The following is a 16,883-nucleotide window of genomic DNA, read 5'->3' on the forward strand; positions in this document are numbered from 1 at the left end:
TGCTGGGAGAAATATCAATAACCTCAGATATGCAGATGACACCACACTTATGGCAGAAAGTGAAGAGGAACTAAAAAGCCTGTTAATGAAAGTGAAAGAGGAGAGTGAAAAAGTTGGCTTAAAGTTCAACGTTCAGAAAACTAAGATCATGGCATCTGGTCCCATCACTTCATGGCAAATAGATGGGGAAACAGTGGAAACGGTGTCAGACTTTATTTTTCGGGGCTCCAAAATCACTGCAGATGGTGACTGCAGCCATGAAATTAAAAGACGCTTACACCTTGGAAGGAAAGTTATGACCAACCTAGATAGCATATTAAAAAGTAGAGACATTACTTTGCCAACAAATGTCTGTCTAGTCAAGGCTATGGTTTTTCCAGTGGTCATGTATGGATGTGAGAGTTGGATTATGAAGAAAGCTGAACACCGAAGAATTGATGTTTTCGAAGTGTGGTGTTGGAGAAGACTCTTGAGAGTCCCTTGGACTGCAAGGAGATCCAACCAGTCCATCCTAAAGGAGATCAGTCCTGGGTGTTCACTGGAAGGACTGATGTTGAAGCTGAAACTCCAATACTTTGACCACCTCATGTGAAGAGTTGACTCATTGGAAAAGACCCTGATGCTGGGAGGGATTGGGGGCAGGAGGAGAAGGGGATGACAGACGATGAGATGTCTGGATGGAATTACCAACTCAATGGACATGAGTTTGAGTAAACTCCGGGAGTTGGTGATGGACAGGGAGGCCTGGCGTGCTATGATTCGTGGGGTTACAAAGAGTCGGATACGACTGAGAGCCTGAACTTAACTGAACTGAAAGTCCATTTTTATATATCGTTGAATTAGTATTCATTCACAACCTGTAAAATAGGTTTTGCTATTCTCAGTTTTACAAATGACAAAATAGATAATACTAAATCCCTCACCCAGATCACACAACTAGTAAGTAAGGAAACTCAAACTCAAATCTTTCCACAGACCACACTGCCTATCTAAAACTGAGTTAGTATTGTTTCTTTTCATTTGCCAAGTGACATTTTCAGGGTACTAAATACTGTACCAAGCAGAGTGACAACCAAGGGAGATCAACACAATTGAGCATGACAAGGACTGATGATAGCAGAATACACTAGGTGATACAAGGCATCCAAATCAGGGCTGTCAAGGAAGGCATACTGAAGAAAGTGATATTTGGGGTGGCCCTTGAAGGATGGTAAAAGTTAGCCAAAAAGAAGCTAAGATGGAGGAATGTTCCAAGCAAAGGCATGAGCAAAGGCAAGATTGAGTTTCAGGGGTGCTAAGGAGAAGAAACAAAACCTGAGATGAGCAGAAGCCAGAAAATGTAGGGTTTTTACACCATGCTAAGGATCTGGATTTTGTTCTAAAGTCAATGAGGTTAAAGAAAAATATAGCAAGAATTGTATTTTACAAAGAGTGAAGTGAAGGAAGAAAAGGATAGGACATTTGTTAAGAGGTTTTTGCACTATTAAGGTGAAAAATGACAAATGCTAAACTAAATCAGTGTTAATACACGGGGGGGTGAGGTGGGGCGATGCCAGATTTGATATTCAGGAAGTAGAGGCATCTGGACAGAATTGCAACAGCCACACCAGTTTGCTTTTAAAGTCCCTTCATTGTGACAGTTCTTTCTCACCTCAAGAACCTTTACACTTGCTTTCTTCTTCACTGAACACTGCTAAATTATACCTTATGAAGATAAGTGGACGACAGAGGATGAGATGGTTGAATGGCATCATTGACTAAATGGACATGAGTTTAACCAAGCTCAGGAAGATAGTGAAGGACAGGAAAGCCTGGCATGCTGCAGTTCATGGAGTCACAAAGTTAGACACGACTTAGCGACTGAACATTGTAAATTATATTTCCTCCACTTCACCTCTCAAAACACCTTGTTCTTTTCCTACTATGCACTTGTATCTATTATAAAATTCACACATTTGTCTGTTTACTTCTTTAACATCTCACCCCTGCTATCAAGGACTGTTAAAAGTCTATTTTGCCAACTCTTGAATCCCCAGGACCTAGCACAGTGCCTTCAAACAGTGCCAACAAACCACCAAGTGACTGGTTGAAGGTGAAGTCACAGGTGGATGCCTTGGCAGACGTGTAATGCCATCCACTGAGGCCAAAAACACGAAAGCAGGAGCAGCAATTAACTAAAAATGGTTATTGCTTACTGGATTGACTCCCAACTCTTGCACCTTTTCAGTGCAAGAAAAGGTGCAACTCAGTGCACCTTTTCCTCCCCATCTTCAGGCACCTCCTTCCTCACGTTCATCTACACCTTCACTCATATGTTTCCAAACACCTTCACTCATATTTTTCCAAAGTCTTATGTAGAAGCTCACCCTTTTCCTCTCCTGGAACTCAAGTTACATTTCGTTAGAGACTGATGGGTCCTCCCACCCCCCATGTTACTTCTCCATGTCAGAAGAGAATTCTCACTTTGGGATAGGATCTGCCCATCTGGTATACTTCTGAAATTCCCGCCTGGGTAAATCCCGCCAGAACTAAATCTCCGCGGGGACCATCGGCTCCACACACCCGGAACACTGCCCGGCGCGTCAATGCAGACAACTGTGAAAAGAAGCAAAGGTTCCTAACTGCAGCGGGTAAGAATTGGCCCGGAGCCTGGGCCTGGGACCTGGCGACCAGGGGCGATGCAGTCCAGGGGACGATCGGGCCAGCACACCGCCTAGGGGTTGCCGGGGTTGCGGGGGGTGGGGAGCAGCCGTAGGTTGACAAGTAAGAAAGCCCTGCTTCGCGCCGGTCCCTCAGCTTCGCAGCGGGCGCGGGGACTCCAACCTCGTTTCCGAATTTCACTCCCTTTGCAATGAGGGGCTAACCTAAGGCCAGCGGGAAGGCGCTGCGGAGAAGGGCTGCCAGGCCTGGAAACAGTGCCCACCACGGAGCGAGTCCCCGCTGGCACAGGGAAATCCTCGGAGTCTGTGAAAAAACCACGAGGAGAAGCAACGAATACGACCATTTCCTTCCCAAACAGGTCTCAGAAACCCTAGAGTCGACGCTGAGAAAGAGCGGGAAAGCCAGCGCAGTCACCAATCTGTCCACCCATTGGCCAATTGCGCTGTCTTTCCCAAAGGTCCGCCTCCCTTGCTCGCGGGCGATGTTCTCATCGGCTGATTTCCGCCAGCCTGCAGCTCTCATTGGTCAGCTCCTCCGTTCGTCAGGTTGGGCCTTGTAGACAGGCGGAGAACGGCGTTTGGCTCCGCCCCCAGTCGCGCACAGGCGCGTCTGTGTTGGAGTAGGAGGCTCCGCCTCCGCGTGCCGTGTGCAAAAACAAACAGCCGTTAGGGAGGAGGGGCTGAGGGGGTGGGGCCTTGTTAGAAGAAAGCGCGCGATTGGGCAGCAGCGGGGGTTCAAACGAGCAAGGCGAGCGGGCATTGGCCGGGGCAGCGCGAGGCGGGCCCCGGTTATTGTCCGGGCTCTGGCGGCCGCGGCGGCAACGGCGGTCGGTGCTGCACTAGCGGCGGCGGCGGCTCGGCGGGACCGAGGGCACGAGCGGCCGAGACCATGGTGAGGACTGCGGGGCGGCCGGGAGGGCGGCGATGGTCGAGTGGCGCCGGTACCTGTTGAGGCGGCGGGCGTCAGGCGGCGACGACATCGGTGGGGCGGGCGTCAGGCGGCCAGACTGCCAGCGGTCCCGGCCTCGCTCGCCGCGGCGCCGGCGCGAATCGAGGTGCGCGGGCTGAGGCCGGGTGTCCCTGAGCAGGAGAACCCTCGCGGCTCCACAGCACTTCCACTGCTACTGCGACTGACTTTGAGTCCTTAATTGTGCGTCGGTGAGAAAAGTGCGGCTTTTTAGAAACGCGAATGGAGGGAACTGGGCTCCTTGTGAAGTTGAGAGGGAAAGGCGTTGGAGGGGGGCCGTGCCCCGCGCAGGAGTGAAGCAGCAAAGCCGAGGCGACGAGTGGTGTCCTCCCGAGCGCCCTCCGGAGACAGCCCTGCCCGGGGCTGAACCACAAACAGAAATTGTGGTTATTGTGACGTTTTCGCGTCTTAGATCTGGAGTCGACCTTGTGGATGGTAGCACCCGGGCTCTGTAACTTGTAGTTGTGCAGTTAACGGAAGCGCTTTTACAGGCAGACTCTGGCATAGATTACATCTGCCCTGTAAACTGATTTGCTCGAGCCGACAATTCTCGTGATGCTTGCTGGTTTCAAAAGGTGTCACTCGTTTAATCTCTAGCAACCTACCATATATTGGCTGAATCTTTACCAGCAGCTAAAAATACATATACGTTCGCATGGCTAAAAATACAGGAGGCGTGGAGTTGTCATTCTTGTTTTGAAATTTTTAAACATGATGAGACGTGAACATGTGTCTGTTAAACAAATTTGCAACTTGCTTGACATCCAGTTTGCAACTTTTTCTGAATGAAATATACTCCATTGGCATATTTTCTACCCGGAGATGCTTAGCCCAGGTTAATACTTCAGTTTTTAGAGTAAAAAATTTTATCGTGCTTGTATTTTGTTTCTCAGCAAACGTATTAAAATGATTGAGCGAAGTTGGGAGGGTGTGTATACAGACTTTGAGGAGGTTGTGAAAAGAAAATATTCATTTATTATGCAATTTTATATTCACAAGTTTAATTCCATAAAGTTTTGTTTTTCTTAAGCATAAGAAATGTATCTGGACTCTCCAAGCCACGGAAATAGTCATTTAGTTTACTGAGATTTTTAAAAACTGATTTCCTGCCTACTTCCTTAAAAAACAAATAGGTTAAATAGCAAACGTAATGGATTTGAAACAGTAAGGGATAAAATTGCTTAAGTAAATTGGGAAACCTGAGGAGTTTTGCAGTTAATAACTTTTTACTGATAACTATGTATTTCATAATTCAGTCATAGAGAAATAATGATTATAGTTTTAGCCTCATGCACTATTTTAGATGTTTCTTATGTTTCACATCAGGGCAAAGAGAGCTGAAAAGATTGAAGAATAAGTGAAAACACATGGTTACTTGAACTGACCTCAGAAATCCAAAGATGATGCAGTATCTTTTTCTTGTATAGCAGTATGATCAGAAATTATTAAAAATATGTGAGGCATTCTTGTAGAAATCTAAAGATTCTCAGTTCTCTTTGTTAAACTTAAATCAATCTGTCTTGCTAGATTATTAAATTTAAGAAAGATACTAATTAGTTATTCATTCTTTGTTCCTGCTCCTAACACCTGCCAAGGCCTTTTATTTTTTTCCCCTTGAATATAGATTTGAGAGATAAACATTGACCCAGCTGAGACATGGGGTATGGGGCATACCATTTGATTTTTAGTCTAAAAAATAAAGCATTACAGGACTTCCCTGGTGGTCCTGTGGCTAAGACTCCACACTCTCAATGTAGGGGACCCAGGTTCGATCCCTGGCCAGGCAACTAGATCTTACATGCCCCAGTGAAGATCCCACATGCCACAACTAAGACCCAGTGTAGCCAAGTAAATATTTAGAAGAAAAAAAAAAAAATAATAAAGCATTACAAAAGGGATATGCCATTTCTACTTCACAAATACCCTCAAACAACTGGCCAGTTTTGTAAACTGATTTTTTATTTTATTTTTTTAACAGACAAGAAATATATTTAAATAGTAAAGTAGAGCAGTTCAAAAGGGAGTGTTGGTTTCCTTCTCAATTCAGATCCTTAGTGTTCCCTCCCTAGCAGCAAGTAACTTTGCTGGTGTGTTGTGTGACCTTCTAGAAATGTATGTTATACACACACTGTGCAGTACCTCATTTTTACATAAACAAAAGCTCACTGTGCTTGTACATACCTTGCCTTTTACACAAATATGTATTGTGATTTCTTCCATATCAGCACATGTCTATAATTGATTTGTTGAAATGGCTGCATAATATTCCATTGCATTGGGGAGGGTGAAAAAAAAAAAAAAAATATTCCATTGCATTTATGTACTGTGTCCTATTTGTGAACATTCAGGTTATTTCAGAAACATTTCTATCATTTGAAAGTGTTTTTTTTAACTCCTTAAGAATAAGTTTGAATGTCTTTTTTTTTTTTTTAACGCACATAACAGTGACCATTTTGCCATTTTTTAAATGCCTGCCAAGTCTCTATTCCATCCTCTTCCCAGCCTCTGGCAGCTACCCTTATGCTTTCTGTTCCTGTGACTTTGACTAGGTAGCTCATAGTGGAATCAGACATATTGGTCCTTTTGCAAACTGGCTTATTTCACTTAGCATCATGTCTTAGATTTATCCGTGTGGTATCATGTATCAGAATTTCCTTCATTTTTACAGTATATACCACAATTTTCTATGATGGAAGTTTAGGTTGTTTCTGCTTTTCAGCTGCTATTTATAATACTGCTGTGAATAAAATAGCAAATAGTGTAAAAAATATCTGTTTGAGTCCCTGTTCTCAATTATTGAGTATGTGCCTAGAAGTGCTAGATCATAAGGTAATTCTGTGTTTAATTTTTTGAGGGTTTTTTTTTTCTCAAGATGGTATTTTTTCCTCTCAAAAGAGGTAAGTTCTGAATATGTCTATGGAAATGATAGATGCTCACATTTTAAAAAGTGATTTTATTATGAACTATTTCTAACATAAGAGTTATATTGATGATGAATATCCTTCAGTCTGAAATTTGAAAAATATGTTCAAATTTTTAGAAATCTCATTTTAAATAAGTTTTGATATCATCTTTATATAAATTAATAAATGGCAATATGACATGTATATTTAAAATTGAAAGAGAATTTTTTTTAACTACCTAAAATAAAACTAGAAGAAATTTTGTTTCCTAGATATTTTTGAAATAGCATTTTTGATTTTTCATCTGGAACTTTTTTCACTTAGGCTGGAGGCAAAGCTGGAAAGGACAGTGGAAAGGCCAAGGCCAAGGCAGTGTCTCGCTCACAGAGAGCTGGGCTACAGGTAACCAATTCATTATTAAATTAATTTCTTAACAGTTATAACTCGTGACTCAGATGTTTCTTTAATTACAAAAATGTACTATTGACCTTTGATAATGAAATTAATTGGTCAGAATATAAACCACAAAGCAACTGCCTTTTATTTTATTTTATTTTTTTACCCCCCACCCAGCAACTGCCTTTTAATTTGTACTCTCTTCTAAGCAACAAGTTAGGAAAACATCTTATGCAAATTCGGTGATTTTGCTGTCTTAAAATCTGTTATTTCTAGATTATAATTATGTTCCTAGTTCTTTTATAAACTATCATATTGAAGTGAGTATGCTGTGGTTTTTATTTTGAAGAAGGTGTTTGTAGTGGTATATCAGCTTTCAGGATGAAATAGAAGAATGGACTGTCCACTAGTCCTCTGAGTCTTTCCCCAGTACCTTCAAATGTAGATTGAGTTATATATACTCAAGAACACTAGATAGTTTCAAATTTTCTATATATGAATTGCTGCAACTTTAATCCATAAACTCAAACTTTTCTGGATGAGTAAGAATTAATTGCCTACATGTAAGAGATCCTTTTTAAACAGGAAAGTTTGAAGGCCAGACTATAAGGTAGAGATGGAAAATTTTTAAGGACGAAGATGACATGATTCGAATGGTACTGAAGGGGGGGGCGTGAGAACTTAACCCTTTATGGGTACTTTCTCTATTTTAGAACATCATGCAAATATCAATTAGAATTTATTCGAGGGAATTCCCTGGCAGTCCAGTGGTTAGGAATTGGTGTACTCACTGCAAAGAGCCCGGGTTTGATCCCTGGTCGAGGAACTAAGATCCTGCAAGCTGCATAGCCAAAAAAAAAAAAAACAAGTGGAATTTATTTGAAGTATCGTTACCTTGAAGTGGGAGATGGAAGACAGATTACAGGTTATTGCAGTGGTTTAGGAATAAGGGAATGCATACTTGAACTTGTGTGTGTGTGTGTTAGTTGCTTAGTCATGTCTGACTCTTTGCAACCCCATAGACTGTAGCCCACCAGGCCCCTCTGTCCATGGGATTCTCCAGGCAAGAACACTAGAGTGGGTTGCCATTTCCTTCTCCAAAAGGAACTATAGAAAGAAAGTGAAGTCGCTCAGTTGTGTCCGACTCCTTGTGACCCCATGGACTGTAACCTACCAGGCTACTCCATCCATGGAATTTTCCAGGCAAGAGTACTAGAGTGGGTTGCCGTTTCCTTCTCCAAGTTGAACTTGAGTGGGATGGAAAAGAATAGAAGGCATATATATGCTCCTAAAAAATGAAAGGAGAGGTATAGGTTTGAGAGGAAGATCAGAAGTTTCTCTAAGGCGTAGACCCTAAGGGGAGTTTGTAGTAAGCAAGTTATGAAATAAAAATTTAAGTGGAATCATTTGGAAGTTCCACTAAAACATCCATATGAAAATATCCAAAAGTTGTAGATTTGAGTCTAGCTTTCCAAGAGAAGTGATCACAAGAATTACAAATTTAAAATCACTTTAAGAAAAAAAAATAAAATCATTTAAGTAAAATTGGTAGTTTGTGCTAGGGATGAGTTTCCTCAGTAGTGCTTGAGAAAAGAACAAAAAGACACTGGTGAACTCCTCACCATATTTGACATATCTGAGTCAAATAATAAAAACTGAGGAGTAGTCAGAGTTAGTGTTCGAACTGTGTAATTGCTGTGGCCTGAGAAAAATGGTTTTCGAGGTCCTCTGTGTCAAACAACATGTCAATCACTGAGGATCTAAAAGGGAGTAAGGCATGGATCCTGGTCTTGGGGACCTTAGAATTAGGGAAAGAATGTAAATAGAACAGTCATGCATTTTCTTCTGAAGGATGCAATCTGGAAGTGGCTAGTAGATTTGGTAATTAAAATGTTATTGCTGATCCTTAAGAATGGTGTTTAACAGAAGCCAAGTTTGGATTGGGAGAAAATGGGTGACAAGAAAGAGGTTTAAGTTTACTTTTAAGTTTTGCCTTTGGAAAGGGATGTCTAGACTGGAACTGGAGGCAGTTGCTGTAGACTAGATGTGTAGAGACCTTTGAACTGTGCAGAAGGAAAGGAGCCAGCGAAAAGGAGGTGATTGAGTTGTTGAATGATGGAGCAGTAACCGGATGAGGAAAGTCCTTAGAGTCTGGGGGGTGGGTGTAGTCAGAGGCATAGACAAGTGGGATTAGGGTACTGTAGGAATGAGAAAGGACCTATTCTCAGAAAGTAGGAAGTCACAGTGTTGGTTTTCTTAACTATGACGTTACCTCTTGAAATTGAGGAAGGAAGAATGAAGTTGGGGCCTAAAGAAGGTGGTAGAGGTTCATAGTCACATGAGCCTGTTATGTGAAGGAATTAAATAAATAGGAATACGGTTATTAGGCCCTGTGGAATGTGCAGTTGGTGACTATACTGCATAGTTTCTCTTTATTGTATAATGATTCCATATTATGCAGGAATTAACTTGCAAAACCCTGAGTGGTTTTGTTTGTTTTTAAGTTCTGTCTTCAGGGGGTGTAAAATTAGGCATGACCATTTGGGGCTAAGTACTAGGACATACTAACTTACAAGCCCAAAGAAGTGTTAATTGGCAAATAATTTTGGCTTCTAGTAAGTGTAACCACATTTTTTATCTTGATTTACTTGTCATTCAGCTGTTCATTGTGTTCAGTAATGTGATGTTAAAACTTTAGTGTTTCCCGTTTGGATGTTCTCTCTTTCAGTTTCCTGTGGGCCGCATCCATAGACATTTGAAGACTCGTACCACGAGCCACGGAAGGGTCGGTGCCACTGCTGCAGTGTATAGTGCTGCGATTCTGGAGTACCTCACTGCTGAGGTTAGTGGTGAAAATAATTATGTGTTGGAATCTCAGAGTTGTCCTAGACATAAATGGCTGAAACCCATGGAATATGGGTTTGAAACAAAAAGACTCACTCTTGTTAGTTTCTTTTAATAGCAGTTTTTAGATGGATCTTATCAGCCAGTACTAGTGTCAAACAACTTTGATATGCTCACTTTTAAAGTTAGGACAATAAAGGACAGAAACAGTATGAACCTAACAGAAGCAAAAGATATTAAAAAGAGGTGTCAAGAATGCACAGAAGAACTATATAAACAAGATCTTAATGACCCAGATAACCACAATGATGTGATCATTCACCTAGAGCCAGACATCCAGGTCAAGTGGGCCTTAGGAAGCATTACTATGAACAAAGCTAGTGGAGGTGATGGAATTCTAGCTGAGCTATTTCAAATCCTAAAAGAGGATGCTGTGAAGGTGCTGCACTCAATATGCCAGCAAATTTGGAAAATTCAGCAGTGGCCACAGGACTCGAAAAGGTCAATTTTCATTCCAATCCCAAAGAAAGGCAATGCCAAAGAATGCTCAAACTACTGCACAGTTGCACTCATCTCACATGCTAGCAAAGGAATGCTCAAAATTCTCCAAGCCAGGCTTCAATAGTACGTGAACCGTGAACTTCCAGATGTTCAAGCTGGATTTAGAAAAGGCAGAGGAACCAGAGATCAAATTGCCAACATCTGCTGGATCATAGAAAAAGCAAGAGAGTTCCAGAAAAACAGCTTCCTCTCTTTCATTGACTATGCTAAGTCTTTGTGTGGATCACAGCAAACTGTGGAAAATTCTTCAAGAGATGGGAATACTAGACCACCTGACCTTCCTCCTGAGAAATCTGTATTCAGGTCAAGAAGCCACAGTTAGAACATACATGGAACAATGGACTGGTTCCAAATTGGGAAAGGAGTACCTCAAGGCTGTATATTGTCACCCTGCTTATTTAACTTATATGCAGAGTACATCATGTGAAATGCCTGACTGGAAGAAGCACAAGCTGAAGTCAAGATCGCCGGGAGAAATATGAATAACCTCAGATATGCAGATGACACCACCCTTATGGCAGAAAGAGAAGAACTAAAGAGCCTCTTGATGAAAGTGAAAGAGGAGAGTGAAAAACTGGCTTAAAACTCAACATTCAAACTAAAATCATGATATCCGGTCCCATCACTTCATTGTAAATAGTTGGAGAAACAATGGAAACAGTGAGAGACTTTATTTTGTGGGGGCTCCAAAATTACTGCAGATGGTGACTGCAGCCATGAAATTAAGACGCTTATTCCTTGGAGGAAAAGCTGTGACTAACCTAGACAGCATATTAAAAAGCAGAGACATTACTTTGCCAACAAAGGTTCACCTAGTCAAAGCTGTGGTTTTCCTGTAGTCATGTATGTATGTGAGAGTTGGACCTTGAAGAAAGCTGAGCACCGACAAACTGATGCTTTTGAACTGTGGTGTTGGAGAAGACTTGAGAGTTCCTTGGACTGCAAGGAGCAAGCCAGTCAATCCTAAAGGAAAGTGATCCTGAATATTCATTGGAAGGACTGATGCTGCAACTCCAGTAGTTTGGCCACCTGATGTGAAGAACTGACTCATTGGAAAAGACCCTGTTGCTGGGAAAGATTGAAGGCGGGAGGAGAAGGGAACGACAGAGAATGAGATGGTTAGATGGTATTACAGACTCAATGGACATGAGCAAGCTCCAGGAGTTGGTGATGGACAGGGAATCCTGGCGTGCAGCAGTCCATGGAGTTGCAAAGATTTGGACATGACTGAGTGACTGAACTGTACCAGCTGAGCTACCAGGGAAGCCTGAACTGAGGGTCAGTAATCCATATTTTTAAGTGACTTGACAAACAAGTGTAAAATAATTTAAATACCATACTGCTAAGTAAACACATTCTGGACTATGTATATAAGCAGTAGGTGATATTTGTGAACTTCACTGATGGTCTGTCCAAGTGGTTAAGACTGCAGCCCCCTGCAGGGAGGTTTGATCCCAGGTCAGGAAAGATTGCCAGATGCTGCACATCATGGCCAAAAAAAAAAGTAGTATTTGTGAAGTTACAGGATAACTCTTAGTTAATAAAAATTTGAAGTGGAGTAAAATTTTACCAGTGTCATCATACTTTTTTTTTATGTTATAACTATATTAGTTATTAATTTGGCTGCACTGGATCTTCATTGCAGTACCTAGGCTTCTCATTGCATTGGCTTCTTTTGTTGTGGAGCATGGGCTCTAGGGTGCACAATCTTCAGTAGTTAGGGCACGTGGCCTTGGTTGTTTCACGGCATATGGAATCTTGCCAGACCAGGTATCAAACACATGTCCCTTGCATTGGCAGGTGGATTCTTCAGCACTGCCAAGGAAGTCCATCACAACTCTATTATGATGATACGATGACATGAAATTTGGTAAAAGACCTAATCAGTCCTGGTGCTCTGTGTGGTTGTACACATAAAATGCTGTATCTTACCTCAGTTTGACTTTTCAGGAAATTAGATAAGTTATTTGGGCAAAAGTTGTTAATTCATGGACCATCACTTCCTCCATAGTAATCCTCCTAAGGAAAACAGAAGGGACATCATGAGCCTCCTTCAACTGCATTCCAAATCAGGAGAGTAATTTGAGTAGCAAGCAAGTCAAGTGATAGAGTTAGCCAGTCTAGTAGAAGCAAGGGGAAGATTCTTACTTGGGAAAGATGTGCTTGGGAGCTAGGTTGAAAGATTTAGGTTTAACCTGTGTGTTAATTATCACTGCTGTCATTTCATTAACTTTACCAAATCATTTGTTTTCCCACTGGAGATTTAACATTACTTTAACATTGATAGTTTCAACTTTACTGTGTCACAAGGAGGAATTTTTGTGTTGGTGATATTTTTGTTGGTACTAGTTAGGAGTCTTTCTCCTCTATCACTTTTATATCAGTTTTTATTAATATTTATTTAGCTGCAGGCTTTTCAGAAAGGTATGCATTTTGTTCACTCATGTGAAGATACAAGCTTCTGCTCCAGAATGTTCAAGTCCCATCTGAACTCCCATTTTCTTTATTCTTAGGAACTTTGATTACGACTTTTTAGGTTAAGATTAAATAATAAATATACATAATCTCACACACACACACACACACACACACACACACGACTTTTTAGGTTAAGATTAAATAATAAATATACATAATCACACACACACACACACACACACACGACTTTTTAGGTTAAGATTAAATAATAAATATACATAATCACACACACACACACACACACACACACGCATACATACATAGGTAAGCAACACGTATCTTTCAGATATCTAAGTTTGGGGTTTTAGTCCTTAATAGAAGTAAAGGAAATACTGGATCTAAGTTTGGAGGTAATTAACTTTTCAATGTTCACTTCACACCTAGGATCACTTGGAAAAGCTTTCAAAAGATGATGGTGCCTGACCTCACCTCAGTCCACTCAGAGTTGCAGAGGAGTAGAGAGTACTAGTGGTTTTTAAAGCATACTGATTCCACCAGATGTATACCAAGGCTTTCCACCACTCTACTTAAATCAGGAGCCTCTGTGGAGTTAGTTTTGTATTGTTTCCATCAAAAGTTTTATAGTGCCAGTACAATCTATGGAGGTGAAAAGAGAAATGCAGTTTTATGGCTAGCTGGGACTTTGAAATTACTTTTGCTGAAAATTCCCATTATAGAATAAAGGGCTTCTGGCATACTGCCTACATATTATAAAGCCCAGCGGTGTTAGAAATTCTGAATAAGGAATTATCTTTATACTTTTAAACTTTTCTACAAGTCGTAAGCTATAAATTCCAGCTGTTAAGGGCTATAAAAAATTAGACTCCACAGGTGTATTAAAATATATTCGTTTTCTAGATATTCACAATTAGAATCTTGGTAAGGGATAACAACACATTTCTTGCTATAGAAGTTGATTGTTTCTAGTTATTTTGCAGAGAATTAATATAAAAGGACCAAACGAAGTACTAAGTTCTGTAACCTTATTATAGAAATTTGGAAACAAATTATTCTTTGTTTATTTATGTATCTTTTGTGTTTTATGTGTAGATGCTAGAGTGATCTTTTAGCTATAATTGCAAGTCTAAACAGAATCCTTAAACACTTCACCCTTGTTTGATATGCTATCTCATGGATGCTTTGTAGGTGCTGGAGCTGGCAGGTAATGCATCCAAGGATCTCAAAGTTAAGCGGATCACTCCACGCCACTTGCAGCTTGCAATCCGTGGTGATGAAGAGTTGGATTCTCTTATCAAAGCTACCATAGCTGGGGGTGGTATGTATTATTTACTCTTCAACGTAGACTGTTTTTGGCCTTTATGACTAATACATAATTCAGATCAGTGATCCAGTACTGAGAACATAGAAAGTTAAATTCTGAAAGTGGTAAGTCTGTTACTATTTTAGTCTTCTCATTAGGATCTGAATATATATTTCTTCTCCACATACAATGCTGTTTTTAAAAGAAAGTTCTTCAGCTAAATTTCATAGATGAGGTTTGAAACCAAGCATTTAAAATATTTTGTGTATCCTTTAAACTGTTTGAAAAAAATCATCTTGAGAAATTGCATAATGTGATGCTCTTGAAAGTCAGACTGAGGGTAACTGAATGAGTCAGAATCAGTGAAGGTGACATATAAGTTGGTGGTTCTTCATCCTTCTTGAATTATATTTGGAGAACCTCTTGAAAGCTATGGTTACTCTTCTCAAAAAAAACACATAAAATCACACCATTTTCTGTACAGCTTTAGAGGGGGTTCCCAAACCCCAAGATGGAGATCCCTTGGTATAGATATTTAAGTAAACTTCATTCTAAGAGAAAAACAAATACTATATATTAACACATATGTATGGAATCTAGAAAAATGTTACTGATAAGCCTATTTGCAGGGCAGGAATAGATTCAGACATAGAGAATAGATTTGTGACCACAGTGGGGGGAAGGAGAGCATGGGAGGAACTGAGAAAGTAACACTGACGTATACACACTACCACGTGTGAAATAGATAGCTAGTGGGAAACTGCTATGTAGCCCAGGGAGCTCAGCTCCGTGCACTGTGATGACCTAGTGGAGTGGGAGGGAGACTCCAGAGGGAGGGGACGTATGTATACTTAGAGCTGACTCGCGCTGTTGTAGAGCAGTTACCCTTCAGTTTAAAAAAACACCTTCATTCTTTGTGAGTTGCTCTTTGGGACTGAGGACCTGAACTGATCAAGTTTTTCGGCTAATACAATTTCATTTCATTTCATTCCAGGAGTGATCCCTCACATCCACAAGTCTCTGATTGGAAAGAAGGGACAGCAGAAAACTGCTTAGAGAGTTGTTTTAACCAACCCTCTTCCTCCCTGTCATTGTACTGTAACGGGACAGAAGAAATAATGGGGTTATGTGGAATTTTTAAAACAGTTAAATGGAAAACCATAGACAATTACTGTAGACATGGTAAAAGAAACATTTGTACGTTCTTAGACTCGAAGTTTGATAAAAGTACCTTTTCATGTGGCAACAGTTGTGTTGATTGGCTAGGTTCCTCCCATGTGTTTTATACAAAAATGGAATTGATAAAAACCATTTTTTAAAAAAAAATAACTTGTCTCAAAACTGTTCTGTTTGTGCTCTGTTGGACATATTTTACTCGTCCTTTGAAATTTTTAAAATTTTAAATTGGTTATATATTCAGAAAAATAAATTGGGAATCAACTTCTATCATGGTTGATACCATATTATATTGGATCTTAGACGCTACCTATTTGTAGTATGTAACAATTATTTTACATACCACTAAAGAAAGAAAACTGCTAATTAAACCATGATATGTCATCAATTATAAGTTGCATCCAAATTTCAGAGATCTTAGAATATAAAAACATGTCTAAGAACTGATGAAATACAAGAGTGAAATTATTTTAATTACTTAATGAGCACTTACTATGTGGCAGGTTCTGCACTAAGTGCTTTACTGATGAAATTTTATTACCCCCGTCTTAAAGGTATGGAGGCTGAGGCTCACAGAAGTTATATGGCTTGCCAGAAAACATCTATTTAGTAGGTAGAAAAAGGCAGAACTAGGATACAAACCTAGATTTGACTGACTCCAGAACCTGCACCCTTAAACCTAGAATTGAAGTGAAGGTTATGAAAGTTGTCTGCTTTTGGCTTAAAATTCCAGCTTTTAGTGATCTTTTATTGGTACAGTAACATTCAGTAATTTGTACAATATTTTAAAAATTATTTTTGTCAGTTTCTAAGTAACTATTGTAAGATTTAAGTTAATGTACCAGTTAATGGTCCATCAGGAAATTATATTTTTTCTGCCTAGAAGTCTTCATTGACAATGGAACTTCTTGAATGTTTTCTAATATAACAGTATCAGTACAAAATTCTCATTTTTAAAAATTTATTTTATAATGGAAATTTTCAAAAATAAAGAGAATAGTATGATGAACCCCCGTGTACTCATCCTCCAACTTCAGCAGTTATCCTGTGGTCAATTTTGTTTTACCTATATCCCTCCTGAGCCCTCATGTTAGTTGATTAGTTTGAATCCCGTTCCAGGTGTGATCAATTTTCATATCTACATACTTAAGTATGTGTTGCTAAAGAAGGGGTACTTTTTAGACTGTAACTACAATACCAGTATTTTAAGACAGCTAAGACTTAATAGCAAATATCCAGTCAGTATTCAAATATTCCTAATTGTTTCCTAATTTTACAATTGATTTGTTTGAATCAGGATCCATACACTATGTCTTTCATTTTACTGATAGCTCTTTAAGTTTCTCTTTAATCTATAGGTTTCTCTTCTTTTTTCCTTAAAATTTAATTTTTGAAGAAAGTTCTATAGGATTGTCTCTAAGTGTGGATTTTACTGAATCTTGGCACATATTTTCAAGAAGCTTCTATATTGAGATGATCTACAATTATCCATGTATGAAGTTTTGTAGTTTTTAGAAGCCAAAGTAGCGATAGAAAAGAAGGCAAAATGATCTTAACAGAATTACTAGAGTTTTACTAGAGTTCTCTAGAGAAATGCTTCAAATTTTGGTAATGTAATTATTTGCTGTGTACTGTGT

General features: G+C 39.9%; 1 protein-coding gene across 1 annotated transcript; it reads left to right on the top strand.

The window, feature by feature from the left end:
- The first annotated feature begins 3,419 nt into the window (after positions 1-3,419).
- Positions 3,420-15,399, top strand: H2AZ2 (H2A.Z variant histone 2). Its single transcript, XM_065939091.1, has 5 exons — positions 3,420-3,552; positions 6,855-6,932; positions 9,655-9,768; positions 13,956-14,085; positions 15,065-15,399. The coding sequence occupies exons 1-5, from the start codon at positions 3,550-3,552 to the stop codon at positions 15,124-15,126; spliced, it is 387 nt and encodes a 128-aa protein (XP_065795163.1). The 5' UTR covers positions 3,420-3,549; the 3' UTR covers positions 15,127-15,399.
- Positions 15,400-16,883: the final 1,484 nt, after the last annotated feature.

This window comes from Muntiacus reevesi, chromosome 6 (assembly GCF_963930625.1).
Source record: "Muntiacus reevesi chromosome 6, mMunRee1.1, whole genome shotgun sequence".
Taxonomy (NCBI): domain Eukaryota; kingdom Metazoa; phylum Chordata; class Mammalia; order Artiodactyla; family Cervidae; genus Muntiacus; species Muntiacus reevesi.